General features: G+C 36.5%; 1 protein-coding gene across 2 annotated transcripts in view; it reads right to left on the reverse strand.

Moving 5' to 3' along the window:
- Positions 1-21,154, reverse strand: part of LOC123951333 (zona pellucida binding protein) — a 108,347-nt gene that overhangs the window by 72,443 nt on the left and 14,750 nt on the right. Inside the window, exons 4-6 of one of the 2 annotated variants that reach the window (XM_046019971.1) lie at positions 14,884-14,886; positions 14,180-14,329; positions 1,866-2,084 (exon numbers count right to left, since the gene is read on the reverse strand). In XM_046019971.1, coding sequence (XP_045875927.1) covers positions 1,866-2,084; positions 14,180-14,329; positions 14,884-14,886 — 372 coding nt within the window. The remainder of the gene's footprint in view (positions 1-1,865; positions 2,085-14,179; positions 14,330-14,883; positions 14,887-21,154) is intronic. The other variant, XM_046019970.1, reaches the window with a different exon arrangement.

Raw genomic sequence — 21,154 nt, forward strand, 5'->3', positions numbered from 1 at the left:
TCTCTCCCACTACCCCTGCTTGTGCTCTCTCTATGTCTCTCTCTCTGTCAAATAAATAAAATCTTAAAATTGAAAAAAAAAATTAAAAAAAAAAAAGAATAGATTTTAAAAGTTCTCACCGCAGAAGAATAAGATAAAATAAACTGTAACTATATGAGATGATGTGTTAACTTTTTTGTGGTAATCATTTATATATACTTGTACATATATATACACACACACACACAAAATCCTTATGTAGTACTTCTTTGTAAGGGTCTGGTTAGCCAGAGGGAGCCATTTCATTGTAAACTTGGATTGACCCTGCCCCTCCCAGAGGAACTTACTTGCGGCGCATGCCAGGTGTGCATATATTTACTATGGTAAACTGAAATTCAGTTGTCCACCCATATTGCCGACCTAGCATGACTGTGCAGTTTTTCCTGTGTATTGTAATCTCCTTGGCCACCTGTGTATAAGCCAAGCTCAACCACCTCTATAAAAGTTAGTCTCTGAGGCTAGGAAGGGTTGTCATCATTGGGGTCGTCATCGTCCTCGGCGTCATCATTGGGAGCGTCGTTGTCGTTGGCGGTGGCGGGGGGGGGGGGGGTCACTGCCGCCTCTTGGAAAAGAGACAGCCCTGACCAGGTCAGTTTGATTCTTGATGCTTGGTGCGAAATAAAGCTTTGCTTGACCTTCACTTTGCATCAGTCTCGCTTCTTTATCATGGACCCATTATTGGGGGACTTTAACACTGTTATATGCCCATTTATTTCAATAAAGCTGGAAAGAAAGCAAAAATTGGGCAAAGGACTTGAATATACTTTTCTCTAAAAAAATATATACAAATGGCCAATAAGCACATGAGATGTTCAACATTACTAGTCGTTAGAAAAATGCATATTGAGCCCACTATGCCTCATTTCTGTTGTATATCATCTCTCTTCTCTTATGGGTTAAACTTTACTTTCAAGGTCTTGTAAGGATTATTAAATGCCTATTAATAGCCCCTATTAAACACACTGGGTACAAAGGCCTCATAACTCTTATGAATGCTAATAGTAAGTCCTTGAAGGGCTAAAGAAAGATTCTAACTGTGATACTTTGTCTCAGCGGCTACAGACTAACTTCCAAAATTCTTCTGAAGAGGGAGGAAAGTAAAGAAGGTAAAAGACAGTGCAAATGGGGTTGAACACCTTTTCTCCTGTAAAGCTTCACACATCTCAACTGTGTCTAAAAATTCAATTCTAGATGGCCAAAACAACAACAACAAACCAGAAAATAGGAGAAATGGGTGAGTACAATCAAACATCAGCGGTAGAGGAATGAAGGACAGAGTAAAGAGGAAAGGAAAACAGCAAGCAGTATCATCTGAGATGGAAAGAGGATGAGGTCCTATTGCCAGGGGTATGGGGACCCAATACAAACATATGGATAATTATTCCACAGTGTTTATTCATAAACAGGCCCTTTATAGAAAAACATGTAGGTACAAAATCAATTCTTTGTTTTCTAGAAAACACTGGGTCTCCACTCTGTGTTATTCGGAAAAGCACGGTAAGCTGTTACGATGGTCCCTCTGGTCTATAATATTAACTCATGTGATGAGAATCAGATGCTTTTCCAGCTAAGTATCAAGATAGGCATTTCTTTATACCAAATTCTATTCTCTAATAAATTACCATAGCAAGGTTCAGTTATTGGAAAGTGCTAACTTTTCATTAAGTATATGAATCAGTAGAATTTTATTTTGGGGGCTATCAGAACTAAACCAAAGCAGAGAACATGAAACATATTCAGATCTGTAACATTTACTTTTGAAAAATTCTGCAGGCAATTCATTTTTGTTTTCAATTCATTTTCTTTAAAGAATTGTATATACTTACCTGAAAATGTAAAGAACAATTCATTTTGCAAACCAGCTCTTTGCATTTTAACACGATGGCATTCCGACTTCAGTAAAGAAACTTCACATGAAAGGTCAAGAACCAATTTGCTCAAAATCTGAAGAAGTTTCTTCTCAAAAGAAATATTATAGATACTATTGCAGGGAGCTGCATGATATCGAGCTGTGAACTGGTAATAATAATGAGGTTCGCGATAAGCTGTTAAAAATTAAAGAACAACAAAAAAGTGGTTATTTAAACAATTAAAATATACTCCAACTACTAAAAAGAAATTGTTACTTGAAATAAGTTCATAGTATTTTTATATCCATCCTGAGGAAACTGAGGGATACAGGGATTATGTCACACGTCCCATGCCTATGGTATCAAAACTAAGATTCTGGGTGCCTGAGTGGCTGAAGGGTGAAGCGTCCAACACTTGATTTTGGCTCAGGTCATGATCTCAAGGTTGAGGATGAGCTCCATATCAGGGTCTGCACTCAGCAGGGAATCTGCTTGAGATTCTCTCCCTCTTCTTCTGCCCTTCCCCCCTACTTGCTTATATTCGTTCTCTCTCTTTCTCTCTCAAAATAAATAAATAAATAAGTCTTTTAAAAAAAATCAAAACTAAGATTCTAAACAAGAAGCCTGCCTCATACGTAATCTGTGTCCTTAACCAATATATTATTCTTCCTCAAACAGGAATGAAATTCCTCGAAGTTTAACTATTCATCTTAAAACAAACAACAGTAATTACCAACTATAGGCAAAAACTGGTATGTTTCTTATAAATCTACCAGTTTTACTGAGTTCCATTACAATATCTGAAACTGAGAACATTTCTTCCCTAACCATTTTAAAATCCCACTGAAATGAGAGGAAAAATATAAAAATGATAGGAAATTCATAATAATTATATACATATTATATAACCACATTCTTGACACAATGACATCAAACTAAAAATCAACAATGAAAAATCTATCAAACATTTTAAAATACTACTAAATAACAAATGGTCTATCCAATAAGGTAATGATGATTAAAAATATTATTAAAACAATTATAGTAGCATGACATGACAGTTGGAGAAATGGTACAAGCTCATTTCCCAATGAAAGCAACGTCAGTTATTTTTAGAAAACAACCATTTATAATGTCTGAAAATGGTCCTAATATAAGCAGAAAGAGATAGGGGTTCCCGGAAAAAGAAAGTCATAGCTTTCTGGGCATAAGAAAATTAATTTCAGGCCCTGGCCATCTTAGGCAAGTATACAGGAATGAACAGCCTGTGCGAGACCAGGAGACAGCCAAATCATACCAGAAACAATAAATTAGTGATAAAATTCCCAGTGCTAGTTAGTTATGACAACTATCTCAATTAATCATGAGCAGAGAGCAGTTTACTGGATTGTACTCTATCACCAACTTTTAAGAATCTGTGCTAAAATTTCAAAGCTACAAAAAAGCTGAGAGATCTGGTCCAAGCCACTCTCTTTGTCGACTTGCACACTGTGGCTCAGGGAATGCAGTGTTATTTAAACACATTCTCCTGGGTGACAGTATGGGAGATGAGGCACCACCCAGGAGGTGAAATGACATCTGGCAGCAACACAACCCTCAACCATTCAACGGGCTGAAGTGTGTATAGAAACTAGGGAAGGCTAAATATTTTCTTGTAGTAACCAGAGCCAGCAAATGTTCAATTATTATCTATTACTTTTCTGATAACAGAAATAATCTTTGTGGAAAGATAAACAAAAAATTTGTAAGCAAACGACCAACCACACAAACTCCCAGTACTGATTCCAAAGTGAGGTCTGACTGGAAGCACACTCTTGAGTTAACTTCACCGGATCTAAACCCCTTTGAGCACTAAGAGGCTGGACCCACCCAAGCCAGAGAACTGATTATGCCTGCCCCTGCCTGTCCTCAGGATACTGACCTAGACTCTGCCACCTTAAGATGACTTTTTGCCCAACTCCAACCTGTATTCCCTCTTGAGCAAGCCCCTTCATAAGTATGGAGGCATCCTTAGCTTAAAGCTTCCCCAATTTTCTTGTTCCAGGAGACACCAGTGTGGGTAAGATCCCTGAGGTTCTCTTTACTCATTGTAAGTAAAACCTCTCCTTTTCTTGTCTGAGAACAACGCTGGAAAAGTCAGTGGGGAGGACCTACCATGGGGTCAGAAAAAATCTCAAACACCGACCTGGGGAATACCCCTTCAAAGGAATCCAAATTTAACTGGATCAGTGTTCAGATGAATTTATGTCCAGGGAATTGTCAAAAACAAAAGATTCATCAAACAGCTATGGGTACACCCAAGATACACCTTCTTAAAACAAACCAGGGGCAGGCAGTGTGTGGGGGGGCTGTCTTCATGTTATGGTGGGTGAGGAATGAACTTCACAGAAATGATGTAGGTACTTGCTAAGTAAATAAACATGAAATAATTATCACATGACGGGGGAGAGCTACTACCCAGGGTTCATACACTATCTAAAAAGTCCAGTTTCTAGAAAAGGAACAGGAAAGTATGACTCACATACCGGAAAAATCTAGGGAACAGTAACTACTTGTGAGAATGATCCGATGTGGGATTTAAAAGAGAAAGATTTCAAACCATTCTTCATAAATATGCTAAAACCGGCACTGGGTGGCTCAGGCAGTTGAGCATCTGACTCAGTTTGGCTCAGGTTCTGATCTCAGGGTCATGAGATCGAGCCTCACGTCTGGTTCCACACTGAGCATGGAGCCATTTGGGAATCTTTCTCTCTCTCCCTCTGCCCCTTCCCCTGGCTTGTGCACATAAAAAAGAAAGAAAATGTTAAAATAATTAAAGATGATTATTATTAAAGATGGAAGACATAATGACAATCTCACATTAAATAAATAATATCTATAAAGTTAGAATTATAAAAAATGAACCAAGTGGACACACTGCAGTTGAAAAATGAAAACACCCAAAGGAGAAATGGACCAAGGGGCTCAGCTAATATGATCTGGCTAAAAAATGAATCGGCCACAAGAAGTTCTTCAGACTGAAGACCATGACCTCAGTCAATAATATGAATCCACACCCAAAAACAAAGTGTTCTAGTAAAGGTAATTATATAATTACAAAGACAGTATAAGTGCATATTTCTTCTACTTTTTTCCTCTTTATGGATTTAAAAAGCAGTTGTATAAAAGAATCTGTACCAAAGGTCCCCTGTATGGGCTACAGAAATGACTACAGATGGTTAACTTGATACGGGGGAGCAAATGAAGAAAATAAAAAATGATCAACAAGAAGACTGATAAAACAAAACCTATAAACACACACCTTCTCTCCTTTCTAGTTCTGGCTTCTCAGAAACACAAAAAACTATACAAAATAACTATGTACGGTTACTTGTGCAACATTTATAAATGTAACATGTATAATATTAATACCACAAAAGCAGGAAAAGGGAATACACACACACACACACACACACGTGTGTGTGTGTGTGTGTGTGTGTATGTATATATGAATATATTTCTTTATCACTGGAATTAAGTTAGTATAAATGTCAAGGTGACTGTGGTAGGCTAAGATATATGTCATAGTCTCAGAACAATCAATAAGGCAATAACTCAAAAATATACAGTGAAAAATCATTAAAGAAATTAAAATACGGGGTGCCTGGGTGGCTCAGTGGGTTAAAGCCTCTACCTTCAACTCAGGTCATTATCCCAGGGTCCTGGGATTGAGCCTGCATCCACATGGCTCTCTGCTCAGCAGGGAGCCTGCTTCCTCCTCTCTCTCTCTGCCTGCCTCTCTGCCTACTTGTGATCTCTGTCTGTCAAATAAATAAAATCATTATTAAAAAAAAAAAGAAATTAAAATGCTGCATTAAAAATATACATTTACTTCAAAAGAATTAATGAGAAACAGAGGAACATTCATGAAGCAAGAAACAAAATAGTGTATATCTAATTATATAAAAATAATGTTAATGTGAAAGAATGGTACTATCTAATTAAAAGGCAGACACTGTGAAACTGGGTTAAAAAAGCAATATCAGTTACTAGGTGTCTACATGAGTCACACATTACTTTAAAAGATACAAATAAACTGAAAGTACCAAGACAAAAAATGATACACTAGGCATATACAAACACAAGAAAGCAGAAGTGGCCACACAATTATCAGGCAAGATGGACTTTAAAAGAAAAAAAAAGTTCCTAGGAAAAAGAGGAACATTTTATTAAGATAAAAGGGACAATCTCTCAGTAAGATAGAATTACAAACATAGACACACCTTAGAACAAAGCACCAAAACAAAACAAAACCTGACAGAAATAAACAGACAACACTATTAGTTAGAGACGTCAATACCATGCTGACAATAACAGAACAAATAGGTAGAAGAACAACAAAGAAATAGAAGACTTGAGTAATGTCAGGGACCAAACAGAACAGATACCTACAGAACTCTCCACCCAACAGCAGCGAAATGTACTTTCTTTTCAAGTACTCACAGCACATTTTCAAAGATGTTGCATATTCTAAGCTACAAATCTCAATAAGCTTAAAAGGACTGAAATACAAAGTATTTTCTCTGACTACAATGGAATAAAATTAGAATAAAAAAAAAAAAAGAAATTCATGGCCAAAACTGAGAGTCGGATTCTTAACCAACTGTGCCACCCAGCACATCAAATTCTAGAAAACATTCAAAGAAATATTAACAATTCGTAATTAACTCTTACAAAATCAGAAATGAAGAAAAACTTCCAAATTCATATTATGATTACACTGACAGCAAAATCACATTAAAAATTTATCACAAGAACACTGTGGACCAATCTCTTATGAATACAGATGCAAAAACTTTCAATAAAACACTAGTGAACTGAATCTTGCAGGGTACTGAAAGAATTATACATCATGACCAAATGGGATTTATCCCAAAATGCAAGGTTGGTTAAACATTTGAAAAACCAATGAATGTAATACACTACAAAATAAGAACCACATAATTATCTCAATGTAGGAAAAAAAAAAACAAACACAAAAACACTTGACAAAATCCAACAATCTTCGATACATACAAACATAATCAACAAACTTGGTACAGGAAACTTCTTCACCCTAATTAAGAGAACCTACATAAAAATCACAGCTAATATCACATTTACAAGGAAGGAAAGAATGTCTGCTTTAACCATTCTTATTCAGCAAAATATAAGAAGTCCTAGTCACCACAGTAAGAAAAACAAGGCATACAAATTGAAAAAGAAAAAAAAAGAATAAAACTGTCCCTGTGTGTTTATGACATGACTGTCTCACAAAGAATTTACAAAATAAAAAGATTCTAGAACTGTTAAGTAACTTTAACAAGAAAACAGGTTATAAGATTAAGAAACAAATAATAAACCCTTGGTTATATATTAACAATAAACATGTGAAATCCAAAATTTAAAACCTAATGCCATCCAAAATTATTCAAAAAAAAAAATAATATACTTAGGTATGTACTTAACATGTACGTGAAAGAAGAAAGAATAGGTAAAAAAAAAAGTAACATATAAAAGAAATTAAGAAAGATCTAATTAAATGGAGATATACCATGTTCATGAATTGAAACACTCACTGTAGTAGAGGTGACAATTCCCCCCCAAATTTATCTATAGAGTAAATGTAATTCCCATAGAAATTCCACCAGAACATTTTGTAGATACATTCAAGATTATTCTAAAATTCATACGGAAAGAGGAAGCCCCGAAAAACACAAAAACAATCTTCACAAAAAAAGGATAGTGGGAAGAATCACTCTACTTGGTACTGAATGTTTCTATATAGTTATATTAATTGACAGTGTGGCACTGGCAGAGGAACAGACCTATTGATCAATGGAAGAAATCAGAGAACCCAGATATAGACCCCAACAAATATTCTCAACTGGTTTTTGACAAAGGTACAAAAACAATTCATCAAAGGAAAAACAGACTTTGCAAGAAGTGAAGCTGGCATAACTGTATATCCATATATAAAAAGTTAAACCTCAGACCTTATACAAAAATTAATTGAAAATGTGTGCCACTAAAAGTAAACTGTAAGACTTTAGAAGAAATAGGAGAGATCTTTGCCTATGGCTAGACAAAGAACTTTTAGACTTGATACCAAAAGTATGATTAATAACCAAATTTGATAAAACAGACCTCATGAAATTAAAAAACTTTGACTCTGCAAAACTACTACAAATTCCAAGACTTTAAGAAGAGAAACTGTAGAAGACAAATAAATGGAAAGATAGTCCATGTGCATGGATTGTAAGAATATTGCTAAAATGTTCAGACTACCATAATCAACTGATGCAATAAATTTCCTATCAGAATTCAATAGCATTTTTTACAAAAATAGAACAAACAATCCTAAAATTTGTATGGAACCACAAAAGACTCCAAATAGCCAAAGCAATCTTAAGAAAAAACAAAGCTGGAGGCATCACCCTCCCTGAATTCAAACTCTACTATGAAGCTACAGTAATGAAAAAAATTAAAAAAATTAAAAAAAAAAGATAAGTGGAAAAGACTTCACATACACAGTCAATTAATTTACCAAAAAAAGAGCAAAAAACATGCAATGATGGAATGATGGGAAGGATAGTCTCTTCAATAAATGGTGCTGGGAAAACTGGACCACCCATAGAAAAGGATGAAACTGGGCCACTATCTTACACCAAACACAAGAGTTAACTCAAAGTAGATTAAAGAACTGAATGTAAGACCTAAAACTATAAAACTCCTAGAAGAAAATATAGCTGACAAGCTCCTTGGCAATTTTTCTAATCTGATACCAAGAATAAAAGCAATAAAAGCAAAAATAAACAAGTGGGACTACATAAAACTAAAAAGCTTCTGCACAGCAAAGGAAATAATCAACAAAATAAAAAAGATAACTTACTAATGGAAGAAAACTGTTGCAAACCATATGTATAATAAGCAGTTAATATCCAAAATATATGAAGACCTGATACACCTCAACCTGATACAACTCAACAGCAAAAAACACAAACAATTCAATTAAAGATGGGCAGAAGATTTACATAAGCATTTTTCCAAAGACACACAGATGGCCCACAGGTACATGAAAAAAATATTCAACATCATCATCAGGGAAATGCATATCAAAACCACAACGAGATACCACCTCACACCTGTCAGAAGGGCTGAAATCAACAACACAGGAAACAAACTGGAGCAGCCACTGTGGAAAACAGTACAGAGGTTCCTCACGAAATTACAACTGAACTACATTTTCATCCAGCAATTCCACTTCTGGATTTAGCCCTCACAAAAAAGCACTAACACAAAAAGATATCTGCAGCCCCATGTTCACTGCAGAACTAATTACCACAGCCAGGATAAGGAAACTGCATCCAGTGACAGTTGAATGGCTAAAGAAATCTTGGGATTTGACCACACACATGCGTGCATACATGTAGCAACATGGGTGGACTTTGAAGGCATTACACCAAATGCAATAAATCAGACAAAGAAAGAAAAATACTGTATGATTTCTCCTATATGTATAATCTTAAAAAAAAGGAAAGAAGAGAAAAGCTCATAGATAACAGAGAACAGACTGGTGGCTGGCACAGGCAGGTAGTGAAGTTTAGAAAAAACAGATGAGAGGATCAAGAGGTTAAAAAAATTAAAAGTTAAAAAATATATATTCTAGATACCATCCCTTTGGGGGAAAAAATCTCATTAAGACACTGAAAAGATATAGACCAGAAGAGAAAATCTGCAAATAACATAACCTACAAAAGAATACATATAGAAATATGTATTTTTAAAAGAAACTCAAAACACTCAACAGTACCACATCAAATTAGAAAATGGGCAAAAATATCATCAGATATTTCACCAAAGAGGGTATACAGTTGGCAAATATTCTCATAAATTATGTTCAACATCCACAGATATTACATAAATGCTAATGAAAACCACAATGAAATATCACTTCACACCCATCAGAATGGTTAAAATAAAAGATAATGACAACACCAAATACCAGAGAGGACATAGAGAAGCTGTTGGCAGAATGTAAACTGGCCCAGCCACTGTGGCAAAGAATTTGGCAATTTCTTGTAAAACTAATATGTAACTATCACATGATCCATAGCCAATATGCACTTTGGGCATTTATCCCACAGATGTAAAAACATGTACCTACACAAAAAAATATACACAAGGTTCGTAGCAACTTTATATGTTATAGCCCCAAGCCTGAAACAACCCCGACGTGCTTCAGCGGGTGAGGGGTTAAACAGGATTGTGGCACATGTGGACTGCAGAATACAGCTCAGAATAAAGGGAATGAATGATAAATGCACACCACCATGCAGACGAATTTCCAGAGAATTAAGCCAAATGAAGAAAAGCCAATCCCATAAAATTATGTATGCTATTCCTCTACTTATATAATAATTTAGAAATGATGAAGTTATAGAATTGGAGAAGACGGTGGTTGTCAGTCACAATGAGGTGGTAAGAGGGAAATAGGGTGAGGATAAAAGGACAACCCACAGGTGCCCTGGGTGCCTCAGTCCACTGAATGTCTGCCTTTGGCTCAGATCATGATCTCAGGACAGAAAGTCTGCTTCTCCCTCTCCCTCTGTCCCTCCAGCCAGGCTTGTGTTCTCTCTCTCCAAATAAATGAATGAAATCTTAAAAAAAAAAAAAAAAGGGGGGGGAGACCCAAAGTATACTCCTGTTGCTCGTATTGCTATGTATCTTAACTGTAGCAGTGGATACAGGAGAATACACCTGTGATAAAACTTAAAGAATTAAATATACACACAAACACACAAAGGAGGACTATAAAACTGGGGGAATCTGCCTAAGATTGCTATACTACATGAGCTTAGTATCTCGGCCTGATTATGTACGATATGTTCACAAGATGTCACTATGGGGGAAACTGAGTAAAAGCACACCTGGGATCTCTGGATTATATTTTTCAACTACACATGAATCTACAATTATCTTGAAATAAAATGTTTAATTAAAAAAGCACAGGCGATGGGTGACTCAGTCAAGTGTCCAATTCTTGATTTTCGCTCAGGCGATCAAGCCCCATGTCAGGCTCCGTGCTCACCTCAGAATCTGCTTGAGACACACTCTCTCTCCCTCTCTCTGTGCCTTCCTCTACTTGCCATAAATAAATAAATAAATACATACATACATAAAATACTTTAATAAAAAAATAAACACAGGCCAACCAAATAAATGTAGGAAACTTTTATTTTCTAGGTATAAGGAATGATCTCAGAAAACAAATCAAATGCAAAAAAAATCACAACTCAAAAATGGTAAATCGGGGCACCAGGTGGCTTAGTTGGTTAAGCGATTGCCTTCAGTTCAGATCATGATCCTGTAGACCCAGGATGGAGTGCTGCATCAGACTCCCTGCTCAGCAGGGAGTCTACTTCTCCCTCTGACCCTCCCCCTTCTCATGCACTCTCTCTCTCTCTCAAATAAATAAAATCTTAAAAAAAAAAAAAAAAAGTTCGGCAGGCACCTGGGTGACTCAGTGGGTTAAGCCTCTGCCTTCGGCTCAGTTCATGATCTCAGGGTCCCAGGATCGAGCCCCGCATCGGGCTCTTTGCTCGGCAGAGAGCCTGCTATCCCCTCTCTCTCTGCCCGCCTCTCTGCCTACTTGGGTCTCTATCTCTGCCAAATAAATAAATAAAATCTTAAAAAAAAAAAAAAAAGCTGGTAGATCTAACTACAACAACATTTGCCTTCTGGAGTATAAACAGCATCATACTGAGAGATACGCAGAAGCTACTGCAATATGTAAAGAAAGGACTGATATGCAGACTGGTAAGACCCTATAAATTACTAAGAAAAAGGCAAATCATCCAAAATGAAAATCGCATCAAAACTGAAAAGGCAATGTAATCCACTAGGTAACAAAAATACTTTTAAATGCTCAAATTTACTAATTAAGGATGGGCATATTAAAGGAATGAGTCACCAGACATCTATGGTCTTGCCATATTTAAATCTGATAGTAATTCTGGGTGTTATGTTATTTTTGTTACTTTCTAAAATTTTAAACATTCCATATATAAAAAGGTAATTATAAGTGAATTCAGTTCTTCTAATTCAGGGAAGCTTACTCAGCATAAGCCAAACACAAGCCAACAGAAAAAATCCTATCTTATAAAAGACGAAGTTTTCATATGGCAGGGATATAAATTGATCCACACTTTGTAGGGAAACTGACAGATTCTATCAAAAATAACATTGGATATTCTGTAGAAGATTCTACCTTATAGAATTCTTCTTACAGAAATACTAACAATTTAGTTTCCATAATACGAAAATACATGTGTATCTCCTGTTGAGCACAGGATAAAGTTTAAAGTTGTGGAATTACTATGTTGTACAGCTGAAACTAATGTAACACTGTATGTCAGCTATACTAACAAAAATAAAATAAAACACCATTTATATGCCAAATGTGTATACTAAAGAACTTATACTAAAAAGTTAAAAGGGGATCTAATTGGTTTTTGTGCCTATGTAAAAAATTAACTTTAAGGTAAGAACACACACTCCCGAATCAGAATTCCTAGATTCACATCGGAGTCTCCCCACATTCACTCAACCCCTCTATGCCTCAGTGTTTGTACACAGGCAGAACACAGTAGTATGTAATGCACAGTCTGTTGTGGGGATTAAATTAGCTGAATACAAATAAAGCACTTCTGACAATGCCTTGCAGAAGTGCTATGAGTGTTTTATGGGTATGAGAGCTACCGTAAAAACGCAGCGCTGCCTGGCACAGATTAGCTGTGCTCATCATTACCATCAACTAGCATTCATTTAAGGCACTGCTACAATTGTCAGCTTATATGAATACACCCTTATCAGAGATTATATTCGGTACAGACAAAACCTATGAAATAACAAGATGGAGAAAACTATGTAACAAAAGTGAAGCGAGACTGATTCAGGAATTTTTGCTCAAGAAAATTAATATGATTTCTCATAAAAAAATGATGTCTTTCTGGGGTGCCTGGGTGGCTTAGTCAGCTAAGTGGCTGCCTTCAGCTCGGGTCATGATCCCAGGGTCCTGTGATCAAGCCCCGCCTTGGGCTTCCCTCTCCCTCTGCCTGCTTCTCTGCCTACTTGTGATCTCTCTGTCAAATAAATAAATAAAATCTTTAAAAAAAAAAAAGAAAAAGAAAAAGAAAAAATGATGTCTTTCTTTGGAAATATGGGATAGTGTTTATTCAGTGACCAAAAGTTATCAGGAAACCACTAATAATTCTGCCGTTTGTTCTGTAACTCAGCTGAAACAAAGATGGTACATTACTCTCCTATTGCTACTGTAACAAATCATCACAAATGTAGTGGCTGGAAATGGCACGAATTTATCATCTTGAAATTCTGAAAATCAAGTCCAAAGTGAATCTTACAAGGCTAGAATCAGGGTGCATTCCTTCTGGAAGCTCTAGAGGAAACTGTCTGTCTGCCATCCTCAACTTCTAGAGGCCTCCTGCACTCCCTGGTGTGTGGCCCCTACTCCATTCTCAAAGAAAACCACTGAGACCTCTCCTTCCACCATGACATGTCCTCTATCCGCCGTATCTCTCATGCCTCCTCTTATAAGGACCCTGTGATTATACTTGGCCTACTCAGTTTTCTCAGGATCATCTCTCCTTTTCCAAATCCTTAGCTTACTACTATGTGCAGAGTCCCACATCTTGAAGTAGCACGTTTACAGGTGCTGGAGATCAGACACCTGCATGGGGGAGGACTACTATCTTCTCCACCATGGGTGGGCCTCCCCCATGAGAGGGAAGCTATAAGCCACCTTTGCTCAGGCTGTTCTCCTGGCTACTCCATTATCCACCCAGCCCTCCCAATCTCAAACTTCCAGAGATCAAATCACTTTTAGAAAAGGATTATACAGTGGCATTTCATGCTCCTGTCTGGGGGGATAGCAGTGTGCCATCAAGCATGAAATGTCAGGATTTAAAAGCAGTACAGGCTATAATATTATAATAATTTGAAAACATAATTTTTATAACTCCCGTTTTTATTCATCAGCTTAAATTTATGTGTTCCTGTCAACTTTCCCCTGAAAAAACAAGTGCCCTCGCCACTAAAACTTTACAGAGTACTTTGTAAAACACAGGAAAGCAGGAATTGTTCTTTAATTAAAAGACTAAAAATGACAAAATGCTTTTAAGACAAACCTAAAGATACATAAATACTTGAAAACATTAAGAAATGTTAAAAATACAATGAAATGCACTCCTTACCATATATAACATATTTAAGTTGAAGATTTTTAACAATTTCTTCCACAGTAGGTTTATACTCCAGGAAACATGTATACACTCCACTCATGCTCTCCTCAAAGTTCTGGAATATAAGGCTTCCTGTGGATGTCACTTGTGCAGTGCTGTTCTCTAATAAAGGAATAAGATACAGTATTTAGTTGTTTAAATGATGACACTGAGATAAAATGACAAAATGTTTTCTAAACAGAGTTAAAAACATCAGATTTTGGGGCGCCTGGGTGGCTCAGTGGTTTAGGCCACTGCCTTCGGCTCAGGTCATGATCTGAGGGTCCTGGGATCGAGTCCCGCATCGGGCTCTCTGCTCGGCAGGGAGCCTGCTTACCTCTCACTCTCTCTGCTTGCCTCTCTGCCTACTTGTGATCTCTCTCTGTCAAATAAATAAATAAAATCTTTAAAAAAAAAAAAAATCAGATTTTACCTACAGAATCACTGAAAGGAGCTGAGGGCCTAACTAGTCATTGCGTCTGGTGTTTGTTGACAGCATGTGCCAGGAGGACCTTCTCAGTGTCTGATTTTTTTTTTATTTAATTTAATTTTTTTCAGTGTTCCAAGATTCATTGTTTATGCACCACACCCAGTGCTCCATGCAAACGTGCCCTCCTCAATACCCACCACCAGGATCACCTCACCTCAGTGTCTGATTTTTACTAATCAGAGTTCACCAACTGTGTGGCTGCCTAAGTAGTAAGAAACTAACAATTCCATGTACTTAATGCACTCCTGATCTCCCTGCTCTGCTGTGAGCACTATCAGATATTCATATACATATGAAAACAGTAGATATCTGTATACACTATAATTATGTATATGTGTATTTTATAGCTAAGTTATGCCTTCCGTAAGCTTACAAAGTACATGTGAAAGGGAGGAATGCACCCAGAACAAAGGCTAACCCAAGATACTAACAACTAGGTACTTCTAGTCATTACACATGATGGCAGGCAAAGGCTGGGTTACAACCCTAAGGGCTGCTCAAGAAAGAAAACAGAAGATCAGATCACCCTATTTGTCCAAAGTCACACAAGCACAGAGCTGCAGTGTTTACAGTTAGGACTGGATGTAAGAGCCTTTTGACTTCCATTGCTTTATTACCTCAGTATGACACTGGGAGAAAACTATGCTGTGTAACAGGAAAGACTGTGATGTAGAGGCTTCGGACATGGGATTTAGATCTGCCTTTCTTTCTCATGAACTATTTAACCCTCTGGTAATCCCTTAATCTTTCTGAAGTCTAGGTCCTTCATTTGTGAAACAACGAATCATAATACATGATAGCATACCTCACAGGATTGTTTTCCTGTGATGAATACAACTGTTAAAAGTACTTGAAAAATCTACAAATCCTTAAGCAATTCAAGTTGTCATTCTGAAAGTTCATAACCAGTTTTGCATGTGAAAACCATTACATTGAAATTCACCCAACAATTTAATATGCCATTCATTAGAATGAAAAGTATTAACCTAGCAAATGCTTATCCTTTCTTCTTTAAGTAAACAACTTATTATAATTTTCAATTTGAGGTTTATTTTGAATAAATTTATTTCCTAAAAATAAGACAAAAAAATGAATGTTCTTAGTGAGGAAATTTTCACTATTAATTTGCTCAAGAAAAATGTGTTGGGTTTCTAGTACATGCGAAGCTCTACTTCAGGTACTGAAGTAGAAACGGATAGATGGATATATTCTCCCTCAAGGAATTTACATAGAGAATTATGCCTTAAGAATTCCTATTTCCATATCCTGGATGAAGCTGGAAAACGGGTTATAAATTGGGACTATGTTTGTGTTACAATGCCTACTTCTTCACGAATATTTTTTGATGAAAGATTACATATTTATCATAGCATATCTCTTTTCTAAAACAGATTAACAAGTTTTCAACTGTTTGCTATATATTTCAGCAGAGACAAATACTTGATAGTAAATATGATAAAAGGTGCCCAATATACGTCAGTCAAGGAAGAGAAATGCTATATGATTTCACTCGTATGTGGAATTCAAGAAACAAAACAAGCATAGGGAGAGAGAGAGAGAGAGAGAGAGAGAGGCGCAAACCAAGAAACAGATTCTTAACTCTACAGAACAAACTGATGGTGACCAGAGGGGAAGTAGGTGGGGTAATGGAGGAAATGGGTGAGGGATTAAGGAGTGCACTTTTGATGAGCACTGGGTGTTATATGGAAGTGTTTAATCACTAAATTGTACACTTGAAACTTATACTACAGTCTGTTAACTACCTGGAATTTAAATAAATTTTTAAAAATAAAGAATTAATATCTATTCTTCTCAGACTATAAGGAAAAAAAAAGTGCCCATAGATATTAAATATCATGTTGTCAATGAAGATACGCATTCTTGGCAATAATCTGTAATGAAATTTTATCAATCCACAAGTATAAATTAGTAAGTGCATTCATACACATCTGAATGCCTACTATAATGTTAAATATTAGGACAGCCAGAAAAATAAGTAGCATATGATCCATAATAAAACACCCTCTCATCTTATTTTTAAAAAAATTAAAAGTGGCACACTTGAAAAGATACCCAGAGGATTCCATAGCCAATAAAAAATGTCATTCTATAACACCACTTAAAAAATGATTTTTGAGTAACTAAGTTTGAATGGGAATTTCATGATGCTGAGGGACACTACTGTAACAACTCACACAGCATACAGTCAATGAATAACTGAATTAGTACCTCTCTTTCTCTACAACTTAGTTTGATCATCTAAAAATTCAGAGTTGGACTAGATTGCAAGAAGTCCATGTCATAGAGCTCTAAAATTACACGCAGATTTGAGCACAATTTCATTACAACTTATTATTTTTATTTATTTTTGATATAGATTTTTATTTATTTGTTTGACAGAGAAAGATAGATCACAAGTAGGCAGAGAGATGGATGGTGGGGGAAGCAGGCTCCCTGCTGAGCAGAGTGCCAGATGCGGGGCTCAATCCCAGGACCCTGAGATCATGACCTAAGCCAAAGGCAGAGGCTTAACCCACCGAGCCACCCAGGTGCCCCACACTTATTATTTTTAAAAATAGGTTTACATTTTTGGTTTCTGCTCAGATATAAAAATTGACTATGAGAACACTGATTCCACTATTACAATCAGGAAAAAGAGAAATTTCCAATTAACAACTCTTCTTGAACCTATCAAAAGATTACAGTGGGAAGGCAACCAACAAATCTGAAATTTGGGGATAGACAGTAACCTATAAAAAGAACAAGGACCCATGTATTTAAGAAGACTCAGCTGAAAATTTTCAGTGAATTGCTAAAAGCCAGTGTCAACCAGTGTGAACATGTGAAGCTTCTGAGGACCAGATACTGGGGTGGGGAAAGGCGGGAGTATTATACCCTCTTACAGGCTCTACCTTCAGCAACAACTGAGTGGCCAAATGGAAGGCAAGGGTAATCCTGAGCAAGACTCCCATTGGGTTCTGGCTAAAGGATGGGTCTAGCAAACTGACAAAGTCTACCCACGCCCATTTCCCACTTCCTGGTAAGAACAATGCTTTAATCTACAGGGAAAAAAAGGAACAAAAATAGTCACGTGGGGCACTATGGAAACTTGGTACCACTAGGGAAGGAAACAGGAAGGGAAAAAAAAAAAAAAAAAGAGCCTCATCCTTGTGGAAGAGTCAGCAAGAAGTATTAGGCCAACCCTAAAGGTGGAGAAGCATTTGTGATGGCTAGCCCCACCCCGCCCTGCCAAGACCCAAGGATACTATACCTGCCAAAAGCTAAGCTTAACTGAACATCAGAGACTATCCCTCTCCTCCTGCTACCCATCAGCAATAAGAATCTAGTAAAAATGCAATGCAATCAAATTAGAAGAACTGCAAGAAAGAGATTCTTTCCAGAGAATTTTTTTTTTTTTTAAGGAGAATTCAAAGCCAAAGAAAGATCAGACATTGGGGAAAAATAACTTCTCAAGAACCAGACTACACCTAAAATATCTTTAAAGCTATCTGAAACTTTCAATAACCACCACAACAACCAATATTAAACCCAGACAAATTCTTGACTAGATGAACACAAACTCATAATACTGAAGACATAACACTATTTAAAAAAAATTATTTTATTTATTTGAGATAGTGAGCAAGGGAGAGAGAATACATGAGCAGAGGCAGAGGGAGAGGGAGAAGCAGACTTCACTGCTGAGCAAGAATTTGTAATGAAATTATGCAGGGCTCTATCCCAGTACCCTGGATCATGACCTGAGTGAAGGCAGACACTTAACAGACTGAGCCACCCAGGCACCATGACATAACACTATTTTTAAAAAGGTGTTGATCTCAAAACATAAAAATACTTATTATCTACTATCTTTTTCAAGATATCCAACTTTAACAAAAACCTAGAAGGCATGTACGAAAGTAAGAAATGACACATTTCCAAAATACCAAGCAATATACAGAGGCAGACTTTTAAATGACATAGATATCAAAAATATTAGACAATTAATTTAAAATAACAATGACAAATGTACCAAAAAATTTAATGGAAAACATAGATAATATACAAGACCAGATAGGAGAGATTTCAGCAGAAACTCAAACTGTAAGAAATAAATGAAAATGGTAGAAGAGCAAAACAAAATGAACAACAACAACAACAACAACAACAACACACACACACACACACACACAAATCCTACAATAACACAGATGAAGTATTTCTTCCACGGGCTTGTAAAAAGCCTCACAGCTAAGGAAAGAATCGATGAACTTGAAGACAGGTAAAAAGAAACAACCCAATCTGAAACACAAAGAGAAAAAAATAAAATACTGCCATGACCACCACCAAGAAGAAAGAATCTAAGAGCTGTGGAACAGTATCATACAGTGTTACATCTACATGAAAGTAATCTCAGGAGAGGAGGGATAGCATGGGACAGAATAAATATCTGAAGACATAATAGCTAAGAATTTTCAAAAAATTAATGGCAAATACCAAACTAAATGTCCAAGAAGTTTAGAGAGCACTACACAGAAAAAATACAAAAAACAAACAAACAAAAAGAGGTATATAATATTCAAATCCCTGAAAATGAAAGGCAAAGAAAAAATCTTGAAGTCCATTAGAAAAAAATGCACAATGTCTACAGAGAGACTGGGATAAGATTACAGCAGACTTGTCATTAGAAACCATGCAAGCAAAAAGAATCCAGAAGGGCATCTTTAGAATGTTGAAAGAAAAAAAAAACAAAAACAAAAGCAAAAACTGTCAATCCAGAATTCACAACCAGCACAAGATAAGCAAACTTAACCCAAATCACACAGAGGAAAGAAAATAATAAAAACAAAAACAGAGACCAATGAAATAAAAAACAAAAAATAACAGAGAAAAATAAATCAAACCAAGAGCTGGTCCTTTGAAAAGACTGATAAAATTGTTTAATCTGTATCCAGGGAGACCAAAATGAAAAGGAACAGATTACAGCCAATATCAAGCAGAATGGGGTACATCATACAGATCCTGAATATATTAAAGAAAAGTATCACAAACTACTTCATATACACAAATTCCACAGTTGAAACTTGAAGATTCTAAATTGGACAAATTCTTTAAGATACAAAATATAAAAAGTCACAAAATGGTGACTAGGGAAAATTCTATTCCTACTTCATTTATATAATATCTGTGAACTCTGAAGCCAAACTTCAAAGGCACATGACTTTAGGTAAGTACCTTCTTCTCTCAATTCCTGTTTTTTCACATATAAAATAGAGGAGGGGCACCTGGGTAGCTCAGTGGGTTAAGCCTCTGCCTTCGGCTCAGGTCATGATCCCAGGGTCCTGGGATCAAGCCCCACATCGGGCTCTCTGCTCAGCAGGAAGCCTGCTTCCTCCCTCTCTCTCTGCCTGCTTCTTTGCCTGCTTGTGATCTCTGTCTGTCAAAAAAATAAATAAAAAATCTTTAGAGGAAATGATTGTACTTACTGAAGAGGACTGTCCAAAAAACTAAACAACTAGTATGTGTATGTGTAGCTGTATGCCAGTACATGACAAATACACCAAAGAAAGGTTAGGGAGTGATACTGTAAAAGGTCAGGGCACTGTTTACCTATCAGGGGTTTGGGGACAGAAGAATAGGATTTGTAAGCAATGTACTAGAAGGTGCAATAGTCTTGGTAAGGGTATATATTGACTTCTAGGTTCTGGGATGTTTGTTTTATTGTGTGTCATAACTTGCATGTATCTTATATACATTTGTATATATGAACTGCTTCATTTCATAGAAATATATCAAGGTAAGGTAAGATAAAAATCTATGATCTCATTAGAAACAAGAGTGTAGTTACAGGGTAAAATTCAACAGATGTGCATATGTGTGTTTATATATGTTCAGGAAAGTGGGAAAGTGCACACACCAGAATGAGTTAATTCATCAGAATGGAAGGAAGGCTGGAGTAAGAAGTACAGGTCTTTGTGCAAAAAATGTATTACATTTGTAAATAAAAAAATATTGAAGGAGGGGCGCCTGGGTGGCTCAGCCAGTTGTGTCTACATGTTGGTTTTGGCTCAGGTCATGATTTCAGGGTCATGGGATTGAGCCCTGTATTTGGCTACGTGCTGAGCATGGAGCCTGCTTGGGATTCTCTCTCTCCTTCTTCCCCCGCCCCTCCCCTGTTCATGTGCTCTCTCTAAAAAAAAAAATAAAGAGAAAGAGAGAAATGGGGGGGGCAGTAGGGACAGAGAAAGAGAGAAAGAAAAGGTGGGGAAAGAGAAAGAGACCAAATCTAAGATTGGTCCCCTATATTTTACAATCCATCTAAACAATCTGAATATTTCTCTCCAGGAGACTATGCAAGTAATTACATAATGACATGATTCCTTTTGTTCAATTTTAGGGAAACTAATTTTGGAATACTCATAAAAAGATAACTAAGTACAGTGCACTTTAATCTAGAT

The sequence above is a fragment of the Meles meles genome, chromosome 10 (genome assembly GCF_922984935.1).
Source record: "Meles meles chromosome 10, mMelMel3.1 paternal haplotype, whole genome shotgun sequence".
Taxonomy (NCBI): domain Eukaryota; kingdom Metazoa; phylum Chordata; class Mammalia; order Carnivora; family Mustelidae; genus Meles; species Meles meles.